This window comes from Micropterus dolomieu, linkage group LG23 (genome assembly GCF_021292245.1).
Source record: "Micropterus dolomieu isolate WLL.071019.BEF.003 ecotype Adirondacks linkage group LG23, ASM2129224v1, whole genome shotgun sequence".
Classification (NCBI taxonomy): Eukaryota; Metazoa; Chordata; class Actinopteri; order Centrarchiformes; family Centrarchidae; genus Micropterus; species Micropterus dolomieu.
The window spans coordinates 9,095,053-9,120,466 of NC_060172.1; the positions used below are offsets into that span (position 1 = coordinate 9,095,053).

The window sequence follows — 25,414 nt, forward strand, 5'->3', positions numbered from 1 at the left end:
TCTTTTCTCTCCAAGTTGCTTTCCGATTCTCTTGTAGCCCATCCCAGCCTTGTGCAGATCAACAATCTTGTCCCTGATGTCCGTAGAAAGCTCTTTGGTCTTGCCCATGGTGGTGATGTTGGATGCTGGTTGTTTGGGTGTTGACAGGTGTCTTTTATACAGGTAACGAGGTGAGGCAGGTGTATTTGATGTAGATAATTGGTTGGGATTGGGGCTGTGTCTTAAAGAAAGACTAACTGGCTTGTAGGAGCCAGAATACTTGCTGTTTGGTAGGGGGTCATATACTTGTTTTTCCTCATCAGATGGTTATCAATTTTAATAAATTCATATGATGTGATTTTCTGGAATTTTCTTTGGGATTCTGTCTTTCACTGTTAGAATGTACATATGATTAAAATTATAGATCGTTGCATTCTTTGTAAGTGGGCAAACCTGCAAAATCAGCAAGGGGTCAAATACTTATTTCCCCCACTGTATAGACATGAGAAGGGTATCAATCTTTTTATCTGTCTCTGTAAGAAAGACAATAAGCATATTTCCCAAAATTTAAATTATTCCTTTAAAAAGTATCCTGTGAGATTAAAGGTGCAACGGCAAGATCCAGACAGTCTAAGATGAGTTTCAGTGTGAAATGCTGTTAGATCTTTAAAATATGTACAAGTTGCAGAGCGTTATATCACCAGATATTAGTTTATCGCAGATATTGATAGTGTTGGCTGTGAAATAACAAGAAACTGCTGTATAGAAAGATATGTTTGAGGTAGTTTATAATACTAGAGGGCATTGACAAGTTTATTCTTCTGTAAAGCTCAGCTCACACATTTGTCAAAGTTTGTTTTTGGAACTTTCTCTTTTTTTAGCGTTTTCAGGCAAAAGAGGAAAAAAAAAAGAACAAGGGTTGCTATGGGCCAAACATTAGTACAGAGCTGGGTTTTTAGTATGTAGTCCTTTTTTCCTTTATATTTTATATATTGTTCAGATCGTGGTCTTAAAGAAATGATCAATTTCAATTTTGAAAACCAGTCGACCATCAGTGGCAGGTTTGCCTGCAGCAACTTCCGTGTGATGGCTTTCTTACTCTGAACTAAATGTACTTAATAAAGATATAAAATTTTGGCTGTGAGTTTGTTTGGGAATTTGCCCAGGTATAATGTGCAATCAACTTCTATTCCAAAAATGTTCCTTGTTTTTAGGCAGTATTTTACCACTATGCATGGATTACAGGGCAGCCCCAAAATATATGAAAATGGTCTGCCATTGATTTACCACACTGCCTCCAACATGCATTCTGTTCCTGCAAAACCTGCTGTATACATTTACATTATGGACTCACAAAATATGTTATTATGTTCTTCTAGCATTGTATTAATCACAATTCTTAATAACCAAATTCAAGATTTTTGTAGACTCTCAAATATCGATAGCAGCCTCAAAACGTCTGTGTCAGTCGGGCTATAAAATATTCTAAACTAATGATTAACTAATATGAATTTTGTGCATTTCTTTTACATCTTTTTCCCGTGTTCTCCTGTGTCCTGCTGGGATGTGTAGGCTCAAACACTAGCCAACCATTGTTTACTGAACAAAGGCTAAACTATACTAACCCTTAACCATTAGGGGCTAAGCTACTAAGATGTCAAGAGTAATCCCTTAAGACGATTGCACTCATTTCCCAAGTTGATATTGAGTAGCTGGAGAAGATTAATTTCAGATCTGTAGCGCTGCTTTTTGAATGTTACAGCTCAATTAAACTTTAATAAAAGAAGCACGTCGCCGTTACAGTGAAGCATTGACAGGAGTTGTTTCTTGCAGAAAAATGGGATTCTTTCATTCGGGAAACTGAAGACATCAACACGTTGAGAGAATGTGTTCAGATCTTGTTCAACAGCAGATACGGTAAGGAAAGGATTTTGTTTGGGCCTCGGTTTCACAGATTTAGCGATTTATAAAGGTGTCTCCGCCTCCTCAAGCAATTGTTCATGCACAGTGATAATTCTGTGCGTATCCATGGATGTTGATGTATTGGGGTCAGTGCTTTGGTTTGATCATCTTTTCTTCAGCGATACACATGACGTGTATTTGTAACCACAGTATATTTAGTAGTAGTTTATTCCAAAACAAATGTCTTAAGAAGAGCTCAACCAGAAGAACAATACAGCTGATTACAAGTTCTCACCTGAAATATTTGCATTGTTTTGCTACTTATTTGGAAGTATTGAAAAGAAGTCTGCAAGCAATTTCACTGTAGTGTGTTTAGTCAGTGGATACTGTGTGTCTATGAGCCGTTTGTACAAATTAAGGGGGAAAAAACATTTTCACATCATGGCTCATGGGATCTGTTTCCAGACTTTTTTATCCAAGCCCAAAGCACCGATTATCGTTCCCCTAAAGTTTAATTTCCCATTTAGCTGGAATTATCTTCACTTCTGTAAACCTCTACATGGTGTGTGCATCCCACTGGCACGCTGCTTTTTTATGCAAATCCATGTTTGTAGAGCAACAAATGCATAAAGTTGAATAATCCCCTATTACGTGGAGTTAAAGTGAATATCTAAGTGATATTCTTTCAGTAGAATCACATTGTTTTAAAAAAAAGCTTGGCCGTTTTCTGTTTTCTACCTCCAGCTGAGGCCCTGGGTCTAGATCACATGGTGCCTGTCCCCTATCGCAAAATAGCCTGTGACCCAGGGGCCGTGGAGATCATCGGCATCCCTGACCAGATCCCCTTCAAGAGACCCTGCACCTATGGAGTTCCCAAGCTCAAACGCATCCTGGACGAGCGCCACGGGATCCGCTTCATCGTCAAACGGTAACCAATGCTTTAAGATTAGAGGTACCATTTTCAGCATGTTTGTCGTGAGATGTACCTTTTTTAGGCAGACATACATGTTTGGGATACATTTATGGTATTAAGCTGATATAATTCACAGACTGGTTTTTCAAACAAACACCAGTGCATGCTTCCATGTCTATTTTAGTCAATGAGTGCAGATCATAGTTTATCCATTTGCCACCTCATGATCGTCCAGCTCCACTCCACCAAATTACGGTATGGCATTGCCTCTGAAACTTTATTTAGAAAAGATTTTTAATAAGCTGCCCCCAATCAAGCCAGCATATACCATCTGTCTGTTAAACGTCTGGTTCCTTCAGCACGCTATGTCCCGCTGACTGGTAAACCATTTCCATTCATGTCCCAAAGGACTTTCCCCTGCCAGCATATTGTGGCTGCTCTTCCATCCATTTGTTTAAGCTAATTTAAATGAGCCACCATGCCTTGTTTGAGATAACGCATCTTTTAACGAATCCTGCAGGCAGCACATTTGTGTTAATACAATTAGGAAAGATTGAGAATGTGATTAATTCAGAATTACATCACATTCCCATTGTCATTGAGAGATGTTCCAGATGCAGGCCCTGATGTTCATTTTTTTGGGGGGGGGGGGGCATGTGCTTTGTTGACAGAGTATGGGCATTTTTAAAGTAGCTGATCATTAATTCTAATGATTGGCTGCTTTAACCGAAAGCAAATTTCAGTTTTCATTTAAAGCTGCAGCCAGAATCGCTAGATGATATTACAAGTAATAACAACCTAATTTATTTCTGTGTTATGAGCAGGCCAGTTTGGAAATTATAGGCAAATAGATCAAAGTTGCTGGCTTTTCTTAATTATGAAAATAAGAAATTTAAAACCATACTAGTGGTGTGGCTTGAGGGAACGTGATGTGCTTGGTCAGTTTGTATGTTGGTTCAGTGCTCTAACACTCCCTGGTACAGTTTGAATTATATTGACAGACAATGAATTGATTCAATTTGGCACAGATATTCATGGTCACCAAATGACGAATTTTTGTAGCTTGTGTGATCCCCTAACTTTGTATCTAGTGACAGCAAACAATTTCAACACTTTAGGTCGTAAAACATTTTGACTCCTATTTACTCCTATTTATTAGCCTCAGCTGTACTGCATGCATGCCAAAGTTAAATGCTAACAAGGATAAGGTGGTGTTGTTGTATATATTTGTTATTGGCAACAAATGAAAAGACCAAAACAAACAGTGTTCATCACTCATTACTTTCTGACTTCCCCACTCTGTCTGTGTTGCTCATTCCTACTGAAGATGTAAATCTTTAAAAGGTCACAAATATATAGTTTCCACTTAAAAAAAAAAGGCTCAGAAAATTTAAAGTTACTCAAACAAGAAGTAGATATGTGTGTGGCTCAGTAACCGGGTATTTACAGCAGCGGGACGGTGCATGTGGGATTGACTCAAAATATACTGTAATGCCCATGTTCATTGTAATGAAGGAACATGTCAGCCAGTGCAACACTGTGGCTCATTGATGTTGGTTTTTGGGCGACCAATGGAGCTGTATGGCACAAACGATTAAGATATACAAGACAGTAAGTTTTTTGGTAATTGTTGGTTTTGGACTCACAGCAAAAAGGAAGATGTCGATTTCGAACCTTGGTCTTCCAAGGCTTTTCTGTGTGGCGTTTGCATGTCGTCTCCGGGAGCTCCGGCTTCCTCCTGCAGTCCAAAGACACGCATGTTAACAGGCTTATTGGTGACTCTAAATTGCCCTTAGATGTGGATGTGAGTGTGAGTAGTTGTTTGTCTCTCATCTGTCAGCCCTGTAATGAACTGGTGACATGTCCTGAGTATACCCCTCTTCTCGCCCGATGGATAGTTGGCTGTTGGTTTGGGTCACTTTATGGAATTTGTTGACAAGAAAAATATATAATATTGCCAGCCCTATCCTTAAATGTTAACACGTTAACTGTAAGGATGTTAGTCTACTTCACAATGTAGATCTGAACCTGACAACCGGTCTGGCGTGTCCTAACATGGACACCATACACCCTTTTGTCACCCACTGACCAAACTTTAAATGTTTTACCCCACTTGTGGTTAAAGAACTGATAACATCAACATTGTTTCTCAGTTTGTTTTGTAGTGTTATGAGCGTTGTGTAACGGCTGTAGAATATTAGTCTCGTTCAGCAATGACCCCAATATCAAAGTAGGTCATCCGCCTTAAGGTAGTGAATTAATTATAGATGAAAGTACCCCGAAACTGTACCCATCTTCACCAGCTGGATGTTTCAGAAAATCTTAATCTCAAAATGTTTTATAAATAGATGTAAATAATCAGGACTTAAAGAAATAGTTGTCTAAAGAATAATTATGATCACAGCAGGAGAGGAATGTCTCGGTGGCAGACGGAGCAGTAGCATAGCTACAAGGAGGGGGGAAGCAGTCCAGAAGCACAGTTCACATCCACACTGTTATTTTCAGAGGGATTCAACGATAACAAAGGAATGACTCAATTGCTTGATTGTTTTGACTGAGACAGATTGTTTAAAGAGCAGTTAATGTGCTTAAAGAGCTGTTAATGATGTGTTCCTTCACATGTACAGTGTTTGCATCATGATTTTTGCCCTGCGAGCTGAAACGCTCTTTGAACTCAGCGACTAATGGCCTATTTTCCTTTTTTATATTCCAGAATGTTTGATGAAAGGATTTTCACTGGTAAGAGTGTGATTAATTTTCTTTTTTGTGTTAATACCATTTTCACACGCATATGAGCTGTGATTTGGCCTCATTAGTGAAAATGAATGCTGATCTGCCTCTTTATGACTTTGACTCACGCCACTGTCTCTAATTATACTTGAAAACGTGCCAGTGTTTTGTAAGATTTCAAGGTTGCTGTTTGTGAAAACTGGTGGCAGCAATCTAGTAGGAGAGATTTTAATTTGCCAGAGTTTACCCACCTTTTCTAGACTGAATGTTATGCCTTTGTATCTTCACAGGCCAAAGTCATCATATAAGTAGCGTTCAACTGATGCAGGAAAGCAGTACATTTCTAGCTTACTGACCTAATGCTCCTCTACATCACGATCTTGTGTATATATTACATGCAATGTCCCTCAGTTGCCAGTTTATTGGGGACACCTAGCTGAAACTAATGCAGTCTTTATACATCAGCAATAAAACATGCTTTCATGAAGGTAATAATGTTCTGTCTTTTATTGAAACTGTTTCAGAGAGATTTGTTTGCAATATGTAACATACCCTCATTGATATAAATGAAATGGGCCAGTCATTAAAAAATCCTCTCCGTGTAAATCAATAGCACCATAACTGTTTGATACAGCCTCCAAAATGACCACAAGTTGCATAAACATCTACCTAAAGGCCCTTTTACACAGCGGTGGCTGAATTAGAGATTTGTGCTGCTGTTAAGACCCTCATCTGCAAACTGTAGGGCAGGAAATGACACAGAATACAATGGCTGATGCGGACATAGACATATCCACATCGATGCCACATTTTATATGTATGTTTTGCAAGCACCATTTTTAGCAAAGTAAAAATGAAGCTTGTTTTTGCTGCTTTTTCAAAACATTAGAGTGGCACAAGGTGAGTTGATGATGTGTCTCCGTTGGCAAATATATATTTTTTCTATCGATATAGAAAAAAGCTTAGATTTACAAGGCATCCCAATGACATGACTTAAAACTGACTTTGTACAGACTGATATAGTTTGTGAGATTTTATTAGACCCATCTCACAAAGTGTGACGTGCAGTGAACCTGTGAGATTGCTGTCATCGCACACAGTAAAATATTTTCATTAAAACAGAGCAATATAGCATTCATGACTGTATAATTTATTGCAGGTCTGGTCGATGAGACTGCCTTAGTTTTAGTTAGATGAATCTAAAAAACTGAGTGTATGAGATAACAATTGTTTGGTCACCTGTTTGGTGTGCGCAAACCTTTCCAGTAGTGAGTAAAAATTACAGAGAAGCACAACTAATTTGGCTCATTGCCCAAGTGTGGCCTGCATTTTCATTAAAATGAAAAATGATCTGCATCTTTTGAAAGGCAACGTTGGGTAAAAGGTAATTATTTTGGAAGGATTCCATGTGTGCTTTGTGTGGAACTTGAGCCGGGCATTTAGCCGCACAATATTTGTCAGAATCTTTACAATTAATTACAGTAACTGAAAACTGCTCTGTCAAGTCTTTCTTTATATATTTCCACCCCACAGATGTTCTTGGCTAATGGGATGCAGTGTTTGTTTATCTTCTGTGTCTTGTTTATTGAAGCTGCTGGCAAGATTGCAAGGGAGGAGGGCAAGCATGACCTGGGCTCCACGCCTGAAGACAGCTTCCCTGACAATCTGAGCATCCCGCCCACCACAGCCGAGCTGGTCAGCAATCCTCACAGCAGCAGGTCAGAGCACAGCCCACACAGAAATTTAGCATTATTCAACTTTGTTTCTAATGTGGAAATGTGAGGTAGTGGCATGAAGCCAAATTGCATTGCATTTATAACTAATAATAATGTGGGCTGAATTAAACAGTTTTAAATAATGTTTTTACAATATTCATCATTAAAATTGCTACTGTGACACTGGCTGTAAGCTTAAATTTAGCGACAGCCCTTAAATCAAATGTTTATTCCGTCTCATTTTATATGGTATTTTTGATATCCTTTGATTTAAAATAAACAAAACCAAATCTATCTATAAATCATCTGACATGCCTGTGTGTCTTTGGACAGTATGTAACCTGTGTTCAGCCCGTGTGCGGTTTTTTATTTGTAATGAATCAGTTTTGTAATTTGGTAGTCAACTGAGTGTGTTTTATCACAGATCGACAAGTGCATGCGTGAGTCCCTTGGCTGACTGTGAAGCAGGTATGTGTAATTAAAAGCATTTCTGCATTATAAAAACTTTTTGTTCTCATAGTTTGCTGTCTGAAGAGTGAAGCTCCAAGTATCAAATTAGTGTTTTACAGCATTGTGAACAGTCTTTAGTAGTCTCTAAAGAAAAATTCCCATCATGTTTTGTAGTCCAGGCACTTCAAACACATTCTATCACCTGCTTAAATCTGTTTAACACTGCTGTATAACACAGTGCCTCACACTGATGGGAACTCAGGCAGAATGAACTGTTCAATTCCTGCAGGTCCTTCAGGAGATTGCATTCCTTTGAAAAGGATTAAAACGGAGCCTCCAGATGGGGAAATCATTCAAGTTACAGTGCCAGGTAAGTGTGCACAGGCACAGCCATCAGCTTCTCACTTCTTAAATTACAGTATAACACAGTATCCAGAGATGTAGTTCTCATAGATTATCACTGACATATCACAGGTCTTTGACACAGTCATAGTAAATCTATAATGTCCTCAGAAAGACCTTAATATGGTGTATTTTAATTTTACACATCTAGATTGTCTTCATCTTCAACTTAGAGCAAATGAATTTAGCAGATTTCAGCAACCAAAACTGTGTACATATTAGTAAACTGCACAATAAACGCTTGTGTTTGCCAACCGTGAGGAAAAAGTTTCTTTCTCTGAAAACTGTTGGTTGCTGACAGTTGTGTGGCCATACCTGACAACCACTTTTTATGTAGTTACAAATGCAGTGAAACGACAATGTTGCAGTTAGTGAGGAGAGGATACTCCCCTCAGTTGGAGCCAACTTTGTAATGTATGCTAATACAGCGCAGCTTTTCTTCTTTTTATTCCAGATATTTTAAAACAAAGTCGGTAGCCCTGTCAGGAGTTGTGTACTAAGCATGTCTGACATAGGTCAGGTCAGGTTTTCTTCATCAAGCTCTGAGCGCATTTCTATAAAACATATCATGTAGACTCTTCTTCTTCCGCACAAAGTGTACTGCCTACTTCAGTCAAGAGGAACAGGTTGTTATAATGTAGAGCTTTGAAGAAATATTAGGGTAAAAGATTTAAAGCTACACTGTTGCTGCAAATAAGGCAAGCGAGGAATGCTGGCAGAAAATTTATAATCATGTGAACTCGTCAATGAACTCTGAATGCCTCCTGTTTATTTCTAACATTTAACAACTGCACATTGTAGAGCTCTTAAACTTTGAACTTGATACAGGATATTTAAACATTATACTCTAATAAGTATTGCATTTAGGTCTGACACTGTCCTACGCCCGACAGGTCGCCATGGTAGTTAATTGGAAATCACAAGGTAGCCACGCCCTAAACCATCAACCTTCGTTATTGTATATTTTACTCTAAATGGGACCATAATTTACTGAATGCTGTATTGAAGAAGACTTGAAACTAGTGATTGAGACCATAAACATCAGGAAAGTGTTTACTGAGGTAATAAATCAAGTGAGAAGTAGGGTCATTTTCTCATAGACTTCTATTCATAGTTTTCAGTCACGTGAGTCATGCGCAGTGACCTGGAGGGCAAAACAACAGACCAACGTAGCGGTTCACACCGCGACTCTCCCGTAGAGACGCCGCAAAAGCAGTAAAATTTTAATTGGCTCACCTCTCAACTTAAGAAACAGAAAGATATGAACACAAACTGCAAGTGTTGGGCATATCCGATCCATATAAGGTTACAACACCTGCTGCCGCATTTCTACTGTTAAAAACCACCAGGTCCCTGCCGCCGCCTGACTGCGGTAATGTTTACTTTTACCTTCTGGGGAATCCCTCACCTAACAAAGCTCAGGCTTCGCTCCTCCTCGATTAGTGCATCCGAAAGCACAACAACCATCCAGCATTCAGCAACGCAAAAGTAATAAACTCAAAGTAACAGTGCATCACTTGCTTAGTGGTTCGTTGGCAGGCAGTGGAAAATAATGTCTTTTTAATGTCAGCGTTTTGCTGTCTAAGCTACACATCATCTTGGACAATGTCAAACACAGGACTTATTCCCCCAAAATGCACCACAGAGCGCCACAGGAAATCATTCCTGCCTGTGGCCATCAAACTTTATAACTCCTCCCTCTAATTGTCTGACACACAGACACTTACTTTAGTTTTAAACTGAACTATTATCTGAATTATTATCTGTTCGGGCAATAATACCTGCTTAATTACTTAATGTGCAATACTATCTGCTGCAATTCTGCTGCTACTAATTATTCGTTACTACTGTTTACCGTAATAATTCCTTTAATTATTTAAATATTGTACATATCAACACTCCTTTATATTTTATTTTATTTTATATTTTTACTCTGATATTTATATTTCTTTATATAACACTATCTTTATTTATATTCCTTTTGCCTTTTGTGCAATGTGTGCAACTGTAACAGAGAATTTCCCCTCGGGGATCAATAAAGTATTTCTGATTTCTGATCCTTGGAATGTGACGTCACGTGAAAACTATGAATACAATCTACTATACTATCGACTAATCTTTGTCACCCCCTACTGGCCATTTGAAAGAATGCAGGTTTAAGGTACTTCCGCATTGGCTTCACCTTTAAGACCCAGAGGTTCCCGCTTGGGACTAACTGATTATACGTATGTTTACCAGCTAAACCCACTAATACAGGAAATATTAGCAAACTAATATTTCCTGTTGCTTTCTTGTGTTGTCTTTGCAATACAGAAATTTAAAACGCTTGTGAAAAAAAAAAAACTGTTTCTCCAGATGCTGGTACAAGTGGGGAGGAGCCCAGCGAGCCTGTGGCCGAGCCAGTCGTAGCTGCAGCGTGTCCAGCCACATCCTCGCCCTCTGCTCCCTCTGCTCCCCATCACCCAATGGAAAACCACGCAGGTAACCTCAGCCCCGTCAGCCCCCAACTCCATATAATCTACCTCCTTCTCACCACAGCTCTTGGAATGCCAGCTCCACCCCACGGCCTTACAGCCACCCCGGTGCCACCCAGCGCCCGCCACTGCCACCTCACACTCTGGCTGTTTTTTAGGGAGCTAAATAAGCTGCCACACGTATGAAAACGCTTTTTTCTTCCACTCTCCCACTTCCCCACAACCAAACCTCCCCAGCCACTAGTAGCTACAACCCCAACCTTAAGAATCCCCACTGCCCATCTCTGGCCTGACTATGGCTCTTCTCCCATCTGTGAAAAGCACCATGTATCAGCTGCAGCTATTTGACAAAACTGTGCTTTTGAGTCAATCTCTGAGTCACATTATGTCAGTTTGTACACTGAAAAGTTTACCTTTGATCATTTTTGCCAATTAAGTTATGAAGACTGATGCATTGTGCATATTTCCAGATTTAGAGTTACATTGTCCTGTAGTCCTGATGCCCAGAATGATTAGAGTTACTTAATGTATTAGAGAGACCAAACTGTTCCTCAAAGATCCTTTCAATACCCCCAAATCCTTCCTCCATCTAACACGGAACTGTTCGTAGACTGAAACAGCTCTCACCTTAAAACCTAGAGTAAGGTTACCCAGACATTTGAGTAGACTACACTCTCTTTCTAAACCGCACCTAACATTAATTTATCTAACGTTAATAAACATGGTTTGTAGTGGTTTATTTACTTATTTTTCATCTTAAAGGGTTAGTTCACCCAAATTACAAATATGTTACTATATTAACTTAATATCTTTATCTCTACTGGTATCTAGCCAAGCAGATAGTTTGGGTTTTATCTGTGAGATGTAGCATCTGCCACTGAGATTTCTGTCAATGCCGTAAGCACTACAGAATAAATTCCATTCACCTTCATTGTATTTGGGTGGCAGCAGAAATCTGATTTTGGTGAACTGACCCTTTAAGCTGTACTGTAAAACAGAGGCATTAAATAAAGGATGGGCTGTGTAAACATTTGAATGTATTGCTATAACGACAGAGATGAAGAGTCTACTCAGTGTCATCTTTAGCTACAATGCTTTCAGGAGGCGTTTTGTTTTATTTGGTTGATTTGATTGTGCTTTGTTGAAGTTTTCTTTTCTTTCACAAATGACCACTAAAGGGAAGAAAATTAAGGTAAGTGCCGCACATGTGATAAGTATTATTTGCTTATTATTTAATGCTTTGTATTTATTCATTTGTTGCTATGTTGCATTATATATATCGGAAAGTAAAACAATAAAAATCTAAATAGAAAAAGGAATTTCTTGAACACATTGTTCTCATTTAAACAAAGCTCTGTAGCTCTATATATGTGGATGATTGTCCATGTGTGGATCTCTTTACCTAAGTACTTAATCAATTTTAAAGTCAGAGAATATAAGAAGCTTTTTGACAGCGCTACACTGAAATATTAATACGTTAATTCTCATTTAAAGGTCCTAGCCAGTTGCTAAGACAGTTCATGTTTACATTTTTTAAAACTCAACAGAGCAAAGATGTTTATGTTGTTGAAATCTTTTGGCAAAAGAGTCGTACCTCATCAGTTCTCATCAGGACATGTTGTGATTCTTTTGAGGTTACATCTTCGATTCAGGTGTAGATACACCATAATGTTTGTGTGTCCTGAGTTGTAAATATCTCTCAACATGTACATGTTTGAACTAACGGGGAGATTTTGAATTTAAATGCAATAAAAATATACCACCATAGAATATATACTACCTTTGTCAGGTCTATATGTTTTATTCTTGCATTATATTGTAATAGGACTGGGTGACATGACTGTAATGGATATTACAGTATTAAAATAAATTTTGTCTTAATTGCTTTATATCACACAGCAGTTTTAGACAAAAAGTTATCAACCTGATGTTCACTGCAATGAATTTGATTCCACTGTTATTCCACTGTTATGCTTTACATCAGAGGGAATTGTGAAACTTTACAAAACCTTTTTTTAATTACAATATGTTTGGAATTATTAACTGAAACTATTTTGTAAAACAACAATGTGATATGATCATGATACAATTCCACTGAAAGACGATGGCCAATAATATTGAATCATTGCAGAAGTATATTGTAACGTGCTGCTGTACTTGTAGATACAAGACAAGACATAGGATTTTTAATAAACAGTTTTACAAATGTAATAATTATACCAAAAAAAAACAGCTGCCAATGCTTTAGTCAAAGTATGACCAAACCTCACCTGAACTCACATTGACTCTTGTGCAGTTAAGCCACTGAAAATGGTTTTCTTGAGCTCACTTAGACTTTATGACATCAAGACGTTAACAACTTGGTTTCGTCTTTTACTTGAATAATACATCACATATTTGAATTCTTTGTTCTCAGTGAATGTTTGAAAGCAGCTATATGTTTGCCTTTCTCATGTTTTTCTTTCATCTTGCAGCTGAAGCTCTGTCACCCAGTGCTGCCTCCCAGAGCATCAGAAGATCCTCTGAAGGTAGGGTGGACTGACTCATTGACAATGTTTTGCTAAATCCGGCGCATTTTGCCTGTTGTGTCACTGTGCAAAAAAGTATCTTGTAGGAGAGGCAGACTGGAAGAAAATAAAACGGCTACAAACTACAACACACCTACAGACACACTACCTGTAGCCCTAACTGTAAGAAAATACCATTTATTTGTTCGAGGCAATTTTCATAATCTTAGAAATCAAACTGGTGTATGGGGTGATTAATTGTACATAAAAATGGATTTCCTGTTATCTTCAAGCTCACAAATATAGTAACACAGACATCATACAAAATCATTTTCCAAAATGAGAGATGTGAGATCAGCTTGTTACGCCAAAACTGACACTGACACGTTAATTTGTGGCTTTTAGTTAAATTCACCTCCAGAAATATTTATTACTTTGTTTTATTAAAACAACTTTCTTGCACCTTTCTTCTTTCCTCTCTCCTATACCCATTTGTTATGGTCTCCAGTGATTAATACACCACATGGTCAGTTTGTCATTACCAGGTCAGTGTAGGGCAGGTGGAATTTATCAAAATAAAGTTGGTGAGGGGAGAAGTAGTAATGTTCACAGGTGGGATGGTCCCACTAGCCAAGATTCCCCCATGTAATAATTCTCTTTTAGTGTTCTTGGCAGTAAATGTTTTTCATATGTTTGACTCTTTTAGCAGGGAGCCTGGTGGAGGACATTGGTGAAATGATTCTTCAGCTTCGGAGACAAGCGGAGAGCCTCTTCAGCATTAAGTACGGTAAGATACCTGTAGCAGCTCAGCTTAACCCACAGTCATACGAGGGCAGGAAGTTATGTCAGGCCCATTCATTTTGCAGTAAGACTTTAATCACCACATGTACACACCTTCACCGATGAAAAGTTAAGTTTTTATAGTCTATTTGAATATTAATATTGAAACTTTTAATAATTTAACACATCAGAATTAGGCTGCTCAGTGTGGGGCAAATTGGAGGGGATGAAAAAGATGAATCTCATTTTCTTGTTAGAATTTAAAGCAAAGAGGTATCGTGTATTAGTATTTTTGGAGCAGTGTTGCGGTGTTTTAGTTTCTGTGTTGATTGTGTATTAACAAACTAGCAACCAGTGAACAAAATCACTGTAATGTAAGTTTGTCATCAGTTTGGATCTTGGCTCTGATTGGTTTCTAATTTGGAAGTCTTATTTTTTAAAGTCAGGATAATACAAGTGGACACAAGGGGTGAGAGTATGTTGGCCCTGCTAAAGTTATAGTAATACCAACATAAATTTACACAACTTAGGTACCAATAGAAACTTATAGAAGTCAAACTTTACATGCAGGGTAATTATGGTTTATTACAGTTTTGATCTTTTGTGTTGTTATTTTGCAAAAAAAAAATAGGTTTGAGAGCAAAACAATGCATACTCACAAATTTGTGACTAAAAATGTTTTGTATTCAAATCCAAAAGTTTTGCAAATCTAAAATGGTGAGCTGAAATCTCGATGGTGGGACCTACGAGAGACGCGCCTCTGTTGGCCGGTCTTCAGGCTGACAGCTTGGCAACATCCACTGTCTGTTAGTAAACCAGAGAGGGAGTTTTGAAGAAAATCTATGGCATCTTAATAATAAGTAATAGCAAGTAAGGTTTTTTTTGAACCAGTGCATGTAGAGGTAGGTCCAGACCTACAGCCATATCAGAGCAGCGAAGTATGTGACATGTTACTCCTCCAAATCTGGACCGCTGACTCTCCTCTGCCAGTCATTATAACAAGCCTGCCCTATATTACATAAACTGTTGTGATGGGCCTGACTGGATCCAGTTCGGGTGGAAATCTGTCTGAATGGGAAGGGGCCCGGACGCAACTGCCAGAGAAAATGCAATGCTAAAACATGACCTCAGCAGATTCGTCTGGTTCCCAGGCTAATTACTGATCAGCAATGATGTCCTGCCATAAAATGGCAGAATGATCCTTTAATACTAGACATAGATCATATTTGGGCACAAATTCAGTGAAGTTCTGCGCCTCTTCTGCTTCTATCTCCTCTAACTCAGCTGAAGCTCTGGGCCTTCCTGAACCAGCCAAGGTGCCCTACTCCAAGTTCCAGATGTACCCAGATGATCTGTATGTCACCGGGCTGCCAGAGGGAATCTCTCTCCGAAGGCCCAACTGTTTCGGAGCGGCTAAACTGCGCAAGATCTTGACTGCTAGCAGTCAGATCCAGTTTGTTATCAAAAGGTGAGAGTACGTGCAGAGTGATATGCACCTGAAGTGGTGAATACCCTGATACCCTTTATTCACACAACTTCATTATCCATTACTTTCATATTAACATTTAAACAAGGTTGTCTTCGACAAGGAATTTACATTTTAATTTATTCATTCACTGCTTTATAAATACTGTAATGATCTTTTTGTTTGTCTCCAGGCCTGAGCTGTTAACTGAGCAAGTAAAACAAGAGATGCCTTCCATGCCCGTCTGTGATTCAGGTATGACCGTCCTCATATGCTTGTGTCATGTTTAGCATGTATTCATAATGTATTTTAAACGTAAATAACTGAAAAATAACATCAGATTACTCTTTTCATTAAGATGGGAAGGCTTGGTTAAGTCTTTTGTTTAAAATTCAGGCATAGACACCCTAGGGTTTTGTTGTTTGTTTATTGTGCCTACATATGATATAAACAAATGCAAGTTATAAAATAATATTTTTCTCTATTCTCTTATTATTCTTTTATAACTTGCATTTGTTTATTCCATATTTATATATTTCTACATTTATTTATGTCAACTGTATGTTTGTCTATGTGTAGCACCTCATCACCAAAGCAAATTCCTTGTATGTGTAAAAACACTACTTGCCAATAAAGCTCTTTCTGATTCTGATTCTGATCATGCAAAAAGTGTTCCTCTGCATACAAGATAACACAGTTTGTGTGTTTTCAATGCCTGCTGTCAAATTCAGCAGTTTACCATTATGCTTTGGGTTTCGCAGTGGCTCACTGCTTGCAGCTGCTCTTTCTGATTGTTTGTTTGCACCAATATTTTTGTGAAGAACAATTCTAAGAGGTCAAGAAACTGAATTAATTGCTTTTACAGTCTCTGGACCCCAAGTCTTCTTGACCAGTAACATTAATTTTCTGCATGTAAGCAAAGTAATTTTACTGTATATGCAGTATACACTTTAAAATGATCTAAACATGCAGCCATTCCACATATTTTAACATTTAAGGCTCTTAATATAAAGTAGTATCTTTACAGAGTAGGAAGGCTGTATGCAGAAAATTCATAATGCACGTTTCAGATGCTGGTTGTCCTCTGCATGCATGAAATTATGAGGTCAAATCCAGTTTATGCGCTATTTTTAAAACCTCTCTTCTAAAGGAGAAAGAAAGTCCTTGCAGGGATTTCTTGAATCTACCTTTTATTTGTGACAAAGCTCAGCTGCTGGAACAAGGAGCAGCTCATAACGTTTGTTGTGTTTAGTAAATCTTAAGAAAAGAAAAAAACTAAAGTTTAACCTTTAAATGTTTTTCCAAAGAGTTGGACGTCAAGGACGCAACAGCAGTAACGGAGGATACTGCAGCTATATCCAAGAGACCTGGATTCTCAGGTGTGTTCAGTTTCACCTTCAGTCACCACTTTAAAGCTCAGATTTGATGCTGTGTTTTGTTGAACATAAATCAGCTTTGTGCATTGACTTTTCTCACCCTCACTTTTAAAACTTAACAGTGAGAAAGGATGAAAAACTGCAGCAGACTCTAAAGAAACGGCCTGTTGGAATGGAAATTCAAAAAGATGAAATTTCTAAGTGTCTTCTGTCTCCAGAGTGCTTGGAGTCCAAACTGTCCAGGATTGACCTGGCCAACACACTGCGAGAGCAGGTCCAAGATCTGTTCAACAGGAAGTATGGGGAGGCATTGGGCATCAAGTACCCCGTCCAAGTGCCTTACAAGAGGATCAAGAACAACCCCGACTCGGTCATCATCGAGGGCCTTCCCCCCGGCATCCCCTTCAGGAAGCCCTGCACCTTTGGCTCCCAGAACCTGGAGAGGATCCTCGCGGTCGCTGATAAAATCAGTTTTACCATCACCAGGTGTGAATCCCCAGTCACAGGATCACTGAAACACTAGTTACTTATTTTTAACAGCAACACTTCAGCGTAGGCAACTCATGTTTACTTGATGCAAATAGCATAACTCATCATGATCTGTCCATTTCACGGTATAAACAACAAGTGAAGAAAACTCGACAGTACTAAATTTGCTGTGACTTCTATACAATAAATGTTTAGGAAGTTGGAGGGCTGCAACTAACGATTACTTTCATCATCAATTACTTGTTAATTACCTAAAATGTAAATGTAAATGTAAAATGTAAATGTTCCCAGAGCTGCAGGTGACATCTTCAGATTGTTTCGTCTGAGCAATAGTTCACTACTCAAAGGTATTCAATTTAAAATGACATAAAACAGAGAAAAGTAGCAAAAAGACATATCTGGGAAGTTGAAACCAGAAATTGTTTCGTATTTTTGCTTGATATATTACTTGTAGACTGAATCGATTAGCAAAATTGGTGTTGAATCAGCTGAATAAAATAGTTTTAGCACTAGAAATGTTCATGATGGTATCACTTTCTTTGCAGACCTTTTCAAGGACTCATTCCAAAACCAGGTAAGAACAGAATTTCTTTTTTATCCTAAAGTCTGATTGAATAGCCATAATGTTGCACAGACAACTAATATTATTATGTCATATAAGACTAATAGTAATACATAATTCATAATTTTTATCAGCACCTCGACGCGTCACTTTACTCAAGAAGGCCTACGCCTCGATAAGCGGTGAGTAGAAGACGTGTTAAAGCAGATATTTTCCTGTTGTTGCTTCATCGGGAACTTTATATTAAAAGTTGTCATTAACTGATTCTCTGCACCTGACAGATGACGATGATATTAACCGCATGGGGGAGAAAGTAGTCCTTCGAGAGCAAGTCAAGGAACTGTTTAACAAGAAATACGGTAAATTGTTTGTTATGTTGAATCTGAGCGGCTGTCCAGACCTGTCAAGCAAGTCATGACATGTACATATAGTCTGCCTTTCTCCACCCTGGGAAAACATTTGTTTGACGTAAGCAGTGGAATGCCTCCATCTGAAGGAATCTGACGTTTAAATATGTGACCATAATGAATTAAAGTAAAGATTGTAATGTGATTAGCATCATGGATTTAAAGAGAGGAACAATTTCTTTTAGATTTTAATGGCATGAGGCTTGACAACGTGGACATTTCAGTAGTTCATAGGAACATTCTCACATGCAAGGGTTGCCTCAGGGTCTTTATGAACATTAAGGTCCAGCAGTTCTGTCGTCCATCTTTGTTACTGTCACGTTGCCTCGAGCGCATCACATTTTCACATGCAGTTCAGTTTGTTTCAGTTTTATTTAAATCGTGCCTATTCATAACAGAAGTTACCTCCCCTGCACTTTTCATATAGAGCAGGTCTAGACTGTACTCTTAAAGTAATATTATTCACAGAGACCCACCATGAGCAAGCACTCGGTGACAGTTGCAAGGAGAAGCTGGCTTTTATCAGGTAGAACCGAGACTCAACCGATTGGGTGGAGAGAGAGAGCAGGAGGAAAGAGAACACGCAGTAGCACAATGCAAGCTCCACACAGAGATGTACTGTATAATAATAGTAATGGTAGTGGTAATAATATTAATAAAAATAATATAGTACTAGTATAGATAGAGTAAAAAAAAAAAGACCTTTTCTGGCATGCAGCTTAATTTCAAACCATTCCTTCTCTTTTTCTGTCATGGTGCAGCTCTGTGTTGACAGCTGTAGTAATATTTTCCCCCTACTGACATGCTAAATGTGTTTTGTTTTTGTCTGCTGGTTTCCAACAGCAGTACTCTTTTTACTCTGTGTGGCATCTTGCTCATTAGAAATCAGCATCGCACACATTTTGACCTGACGAAGATCCATCTGGGATTCAGGCGTTGACACAGACCGAAAATGCACATCTAGTTTTGCTGCATACATTATTAGACATTTCATATTCACCTCAGTTTTTCCTCAGGCAGTTGTACTTGCTATTTTCTACAGTAAGAAGTATGACTTAAAAGGAAATCACATTGACTGAAATCACTTTTCAGTCAATGTCATGACTTTACACTTTATTTATATGAGCATTTGCATTTATTTAATAGCTGTTATTTTAGGAGGGCTGACGGAAAAACAACCAGCATCTGTCCTCCTGTTAGCAGCTCTTTGCAGGTGCTCGAAAGGCTTAATTTCTGTCTCGTTGTGTGTTTTTGATCATATTTTCGTGCTGTGTGTGTGTGTGTGTGTGTAGGTGAGGCTCTGGGCTTAGACCGCTCTGTCGTGGTCCCATACAAGCTAATCCGTGGCAGTCCAGAGTCTGTAGAAGTTAGTGGCCTTCCAGACGACATCCCCTTCCGAAACCCCAACACCTACGACATTGTGTGCCTGGAGAAAATCCTTCAAGCCGCAGATGAAATAACATTCAACATCAAGAGCCAGCTACAGTGAGTGTTGAGACACCTGAATATTCAGCAGCCTGTTAGCTGTCACCACGCTGTGTATTTCAGTGGGAATTCAGGGTTTTGCTTCTTGGTAGTTAAGCTCATTATGGTTTATTTATGCTTTGGATTTAAATCCGGCCTCTGAGATGTCATAGAATAAATCTTCCTCAGCAGCAAATGTAAATAATATGAAATAGTGAACAATATTTTGACGCTGAAGCAGTTAAGCTATGATGAAAGAATGGAGGCAAAGACTTATATCATGCAACATTCTGCCTTTTTTTTTTCTTTTTAGGTATGCGATGAGTGCAATCTGAGCAGTACTCTAATGCAAATTATCCAATTGTTTTTTATTTTAAGAAAAGGATTTTGATTGCGTGCTATGTTATCTGAAATTGCCCGGCTTTTTCTCTCACTCACAGACCTTTTGCAGAAATCTGCAGCCAGGCTTGTAACACAGGTAGGTGTTTATGCTCCTCGCCTTTAGTCAAAGTAGAGCTGCGTGCTGTAAAGCCACATGAAATTCAAAAACATTTGCTTTTTGTCTCCAGTAGGAACAAACGCCTCCACCAATCGACGAAAGCGCAAGAGAGTCCAGGAGAGCAACCGAGTACCTGCCTCCTCTGACCTGGGGATATCAACCAATCAGATTCCAGTGATGGTAAGTTTGAAAAACAGTAGGGGTTCCTTACCAAGAGAAATGATGAACTAATCATTGATGTAATATGATGCGTGACAGGTGTTTTACACAGAAATATACATTCCGCAGGTAACCTGTCAAATCCTACCTGTTGACTGATATATAACATGCATATGGTCTTGTCTGTCTAAGAATAAGTCTGGTGATATTCTCTGTTTTCATTCTTGTCAATAAAAAAATACCAAAACTAACAATGAATTGATCCCAGTAACGGTTTTGTGTCTTCAGTAGCAACTAACGGGGCTGACTGCTACAGAGTAGGAATGTCAAAGTATCGAGAGACAGACTGTTGGTTGTGGTATTTTCCGGGGGTTCATTGACAGTTAGGGGGCTTTCACGCCTACCTTGTTTGGTCCGAACCAACATTAAAGGTGTGAAACCTCCACGGTCCGGACCAAACAGATGAAATTTGGTCAGACGAAAAGAGGTAGTCTCGGTCCGGATCAAACTGAACCATGGTTCGGTTCATTTACAGGTGTGAAAGCAGTTTTTGAATGGTTCCATTTACAGGAAGTTCTGCGGTTCCCATGTAAACCAGAAACAAACAAATGCACGGAGGAATGCACTGAAATAAGGACACAATTATAAATCTCCCGTGACAGCTCATCTTTTGAAACAGACGGCCTCTATCTAAGCAAACGGGTCTCTCCTCAAACGGAGGTGCAAAAGGATTGCTTGCTGTCGTCTCTTACTTTCCTGCCGGTGACGATATAATGTTTTGCACACTGAGGACATTAATTTGGTGAATTTGAACTAGCCTCGTATAGTTATTGCTGCAGGTAGTAATGCCATAATAATAACAATATAGTGGCGACGGTGCATCTGTTCTTCCCTCATTAATTTATTCTTGTCAAAACTATCCGCGGAACTGTTCACAAACCAATCAGTGTCATGGATAGGGAGGCGCAGCCCACAGAGATGATGACGACAGGACACAAGTATGTCACGTAAAGTTCTTTAGTGCGTTCGCATAATTGCAGTGTGAAACCAAACCAAAACTAGCCGGATGTATTCAAATGTTTTAAAACATGAACTTTGGTTTGGACCTTGGTGCGGACTTTCAGGTGTGAAAGCCCCCTGAGAAAACTAAAGAATAACTCTTCTCTCAACATCTTACGTCTTCCATCAGAACAAAAACAGGAGTGTAATCTTACTTGAAACTGTTACCCGATTTCAATTCCTAGAGCAAAATCTCAAAACAGGGACTGTGATATTAAAACTCTGTTTCGCGGCAAGGTTAGCAACCTCTTTGTACTAATGAAAGCATTCTCTCCCCCATTATGACTGACTTTCCTCTACCATTATCTTTTTGTGTGTGTGTGTGTGTGTGTGTTTGTGTGTCTCCAGCAGTGGCCCATGTACATGGTGGACTACAGTGGAGTGAATGTGCAGGTTCCCGGGAAAGTCAATTACTGAAGGACAAACCTGGACTGCAGCAAAGGGATAAAATGAGGAGTTTGTCAAAGTGATATTCATGACTCTTCCACATGCGACACTAACACTTTGTCAGAGCACTAAGACTAAACAATCTCTCCAGACTGACTATAGAGAGCGAAGGTATGACGTCCTGAGTGTTGGGGAACAACAGAATGTATGTGGATCAAAATGTTGCAGGGCAAAACCTTTTTTTCTGTGTCCTGCCTCCACACAGTGCCAGCAGGACGGCTGTCAGTTTTTGTTTTCCTTATAAAGCTGATTATGACAGTAATATTGTTTTTTACAAAGCTAAAGACAACAAAGTCGTGTCATTTGCCCGTGCACTTACAAAGTGTCCATCCACTGAGTCATGTTGTTGGATCCAGCATTTGGTTGCAATGTATTACTGACAAAAAATATCTTTGATAATGATCTGGTTCTATAATATTCAGATATTTGTACTTTTTATTTATTATATTTATTGAAATATAACATTATGTGCAGGGATGTAAAATACATTATTCTGTTATACAGCTCATCACAACACTAACACAGATGCTACTAGTCACTCAGTAACTACAGGTAACCACTGAAATTGAATTAAACTGCAGCAATGAAGTGTCTTAATTTGGTGTTGTAGTGACCGCAAGCCATGAGAAATTAAAGGTGACAAAATGGACTCAAAGGCTGTGTTTGAAATCGCATACTAACGTACTGTACTGCCTACTAAATGAACAGTTAAGTATGCCATTACCAGCAGACTGTTCACACTGAAGCATACTCGAGCAAGACAGTCATGTGGCTGCATCGTGATTTTGGGGCGATTGAGCACGTCCAGTAAGCTCACACCGCATACTAATTCTTGCTAATCTAGTATACATCTGGGCATTTCACACGTACACAAAATCAAACATACTATGCAGTTGGAACGCACTACATGCTCATTTTAATGTCATACTTAGAATGAATAGTGCGTTACTATGCGATACTGAACGCATCCCCGACAAGAAGAACCTCTGCTCACACAGCAGCAGGAAGTACCTGTCGTAAACGCAAGACCTTCAGCACACAGCCTCTTTATGTTAGCACCACATTAACAATATGTAAAATATCTCATTTAAAGTCAGCCTGAATGTATTATGTAAAGGAAAGAATGGTATGTTATTCTGCGATGACTGTCTCTGGACTAACGATATTTAATATGCTGTACCTTAACGCCAATTAGGCCTTTGAAATAAAATGTGTTGCCTTGCACTTTCATTTTGTTGGAGTTTATTCTTGAAGTCATGTTGGATGTCTGATCTAAAAACCAACACCACACAGTTTGTGACTGTTAAATCAAAGAGTCAAGTCAGTTATAAAATGATAACGCTCGGTGCAAAATCCAATGTAAGCAGGCTAATCTTTCCTAGGTCAGTCAAGAAATGGCTCTGGAAGTTAGCACACAATTTTTCACAGCAAATGTCGGATAGATTTTTTTTATTGGGTTTTAGATAAATATGTAGAATAAGTGCTGTAACAAAGAAATTAAGTCGCTTTATGTTTTAGGTTTTTTTTTTACTAATTACATTGAAAGAACAGAAAAAATATATAAACAGAACTAATTTAATCAATGCCACACAAATTCTTGCTCTTTTAAAGATGTTTATCACTTTTTCTATAATTCCTGTTTGTTTTAATAATATTTCTACTCTGTTTATGTATTTAAACACTTAAAAGTGGGGTTTTTTTTGTAATAATTTCCCTTGAACTTTTCTGAAAAGAGCTTTGCAATGATGACCTTTAGCTAAAGTTACTGTTGCCACGCCTGTCTAGCTGGGCACATGAAGCACTTTACTAAGATAGCAGCTAACAGCTTTGCTACTCAGAATTCTTCATACTTTATTATGAAATGGTTTCAGACAGCGGTAGAGAAAAGAAGGCATCTCATTGACTTATATTTTTCCAGCTGAAATAACACATTGTATCATGTGTAGTTAGTTCCCTAACTAATTAAGCTAACAGTAGCTCAATGAGTTGGCTGAAAAGGGATCATCTCTGTGTTCCCAGGGCCCTATGAGCATGTCTCTCTTTATATGAAGACATTCATTTAGGCTAACTTCACAGATAAAATGGCAAAGAATGAAGGGAGGTGGATGTTTCAAGGAGTATACCATCAGTAACAGAGCCCAGCTGTCCATCCCAGGTATAAAGTTAACTAACCTCCTCACAAGTTAAAATGTAGAACATGGGGAAATAAATAAACAGCATCATTCCTGTTTGAAACTTTCTAGTCCTAGAATTATAAGTATTGTAAAGAAAACTGTTAGACTATTACTATTATTCATTATTTTTTGTTATTGGAAACTTATACAACAAATATTCCAGTTCATTAGGTACACCTAGCTAAAACTAACGTATTCTAATACAGTCCTGCAATAAATCCCACCTTCACGAAGGTCATAATGTTCAGTTTTTATCATGAATGTTGCAGAGATTGTAGACTGCATTAGTTTTAGTGAGGTGTACTTGGCAACGGAGTGACTGTTGCACTCCCAGGAAACAACAATTTGTGTCTTTTTAGCCACATTCAGTCAGACCAAACCAAAATACAGTGTCCTCACTGACGTCAGAGAAGTTTTTCATGTCTGGTGTTCATCCTAGATTGCCCAGCCTTTAGTCTGTGTTTCCCCCTCATCATCCCTAGCTTTTACTCTACTCTAGCTTGAACCCAAAGCACTGCTGTGCACTTAAAGAGTCCATTATTACAAAGATAAAGTTAAATTCCCTTCCAAATGGTCGTGTTCTTCTCATAACATTTCTACTACAAATAAATATTTGAGTGGTTACACACACATCTGTTCAGCAGGAAGAGCTGGGTTCAAGCCAGCTAAATGGCAGAGAAGTCACCAAGTGGCACTGAAAGCATAAACACAAGTGGCACTACAAATAAATGTTTGAGTGGTCACACACACACATCTATTCAGCAGGAAGAGCTGGGTTCAAGCCCCGTCACCAGCTAAACGGCCGAGAAATCATCAAGTGGCACTGAAAGCATACATAAACAGTATTTACCCCGCTACACATTAAAGGTCTTAAAAACACAGTCAGCTTCTTACGATAAGTCATGGGGTCCTACATGATAATGCAGTACTCTGCCAAAGATAGATGGGTTTTAGTTATTTCACAAAAGAGATTACAGTATTTGTGTTTTTTACTGCCCTCTTCTCACTGGTTTGAAGCTCTGTTGAAAAATGTATGTCACCTACTTTTGTGCACCAATCAGGATTTAGCAATATCTGAATCACACCCACACAGTCCTGAATAGTGTTAAACATTTAATAAATAAGAATACTTATGTTATGGAGAATTATTTATATACTTTATATTGAACATCTTGTATGCTTAATGTGTACTGCAACAGCTTGCAAATGACAAATACCACATACATATACTGAGCTTTTACATGATGATCTACCATTTTAGTTTAGTGTTATATTTTTAAGATATTAAACTTTGTCATCATTTTTATGTGCAATGTCTGTAGGCTACAAACTTTATCATTGCTTCCAGCCATGCACTAGCTTTCAGCTTAAGCAAGCACACTCAGAGTTTTGTCCTAAAACATTCCCTTTCCTTGTTTAATCTACTGTGTTATTGCAGATTCTCTGGAGGTCAGGACACGA

The 25,414-nt window shown here is 38.6% G+C and overlaps 1 protein-coding gene across 3 annotated transcripts in view; it reads left to right on the forward strand.

Annotated features, from left to right (window-relative positions):
• gtf2ird1 (GTF2I repeat domain containing 1) overlaps positions 1-23,003 on the forward strand; it is a 38,017-nt gene extending 15,014 nt beyond the window's left edge. The window contains exons 8-27 of one of the 3 annotated variants that reach the window (XM_046040176.1): positions 1,813-1,896; positions 2,626-2,809; positions 5,508-5,533; positions 7,116-7,242; positions 7,664-7,707; positions 7,979-8,059; positions 10,447-10,572; positions 13,040-13,093; positions 13,779-13,859; positions 15,137-15,320; positions 15,511-15,572; positions 16,625-16,696; positions 16,816-17,179; positions 17,728-17,756; positions 17,879-17,926; positions 18,026-18,103; positions 19,444-19,636; positions 20,056-20,093; positions 20,185-20,294; positions 21,681-23,003. In XM_046040176.1, coding sequence (XP_045896132.1) covers positions 1,813-1,896; positions 2,626-2,809; positions 5,508-5,533; positions 7,116-7,242; positions 7,664-7,707; positions 7,979-8,059; positions 10,447-10,572; positions 13,040-13,093; positions 13,779-13,859; positions 15,137-15,320; positions 15,511-15,572; positions 16,625-16,696; positions 16,816-17,179; positions 17,728-17,756; positions 17,879-17,926; positions 18,026-18,103; positions 19,444-19,636; positions 20,056-20,093; positions 20,185-20,294; positions 21,681-21,749 — 2,054 coding nt within the window. In that variant the 3' untranslated portion in view covers positions 21,750-23,003. Of the gene's footprint in view, positions 1-1,812; positions 1,897-2,625; positions 2,810-5,507; positions 5,534-7,115; positions 7,243-7,663; positions 7,708-7,978; positions 8,060-10,446; positions 10,573-13,039; positions 13,094-13,778; positions 13,860-15,136; positions 15,321-15,510; positions 15,573-16,624; positions 16,697-16,815; positions 17,180-17,473; positions 17,697-17,727; positions 17,757-17,878; positions 17,927-18,025; positions 18,104-19,443; positions 19,637-20,055; positions 20,094-20,184; positions 20,295-21,680 lie in introns of those variants that run through there. The other 2 variants (XM_046040178.1, XM_046040179.1) reach the window with 2 other exon arrangements.
• Positions 23,004-25,414: the final 2,411 nt, after the last annotated feature.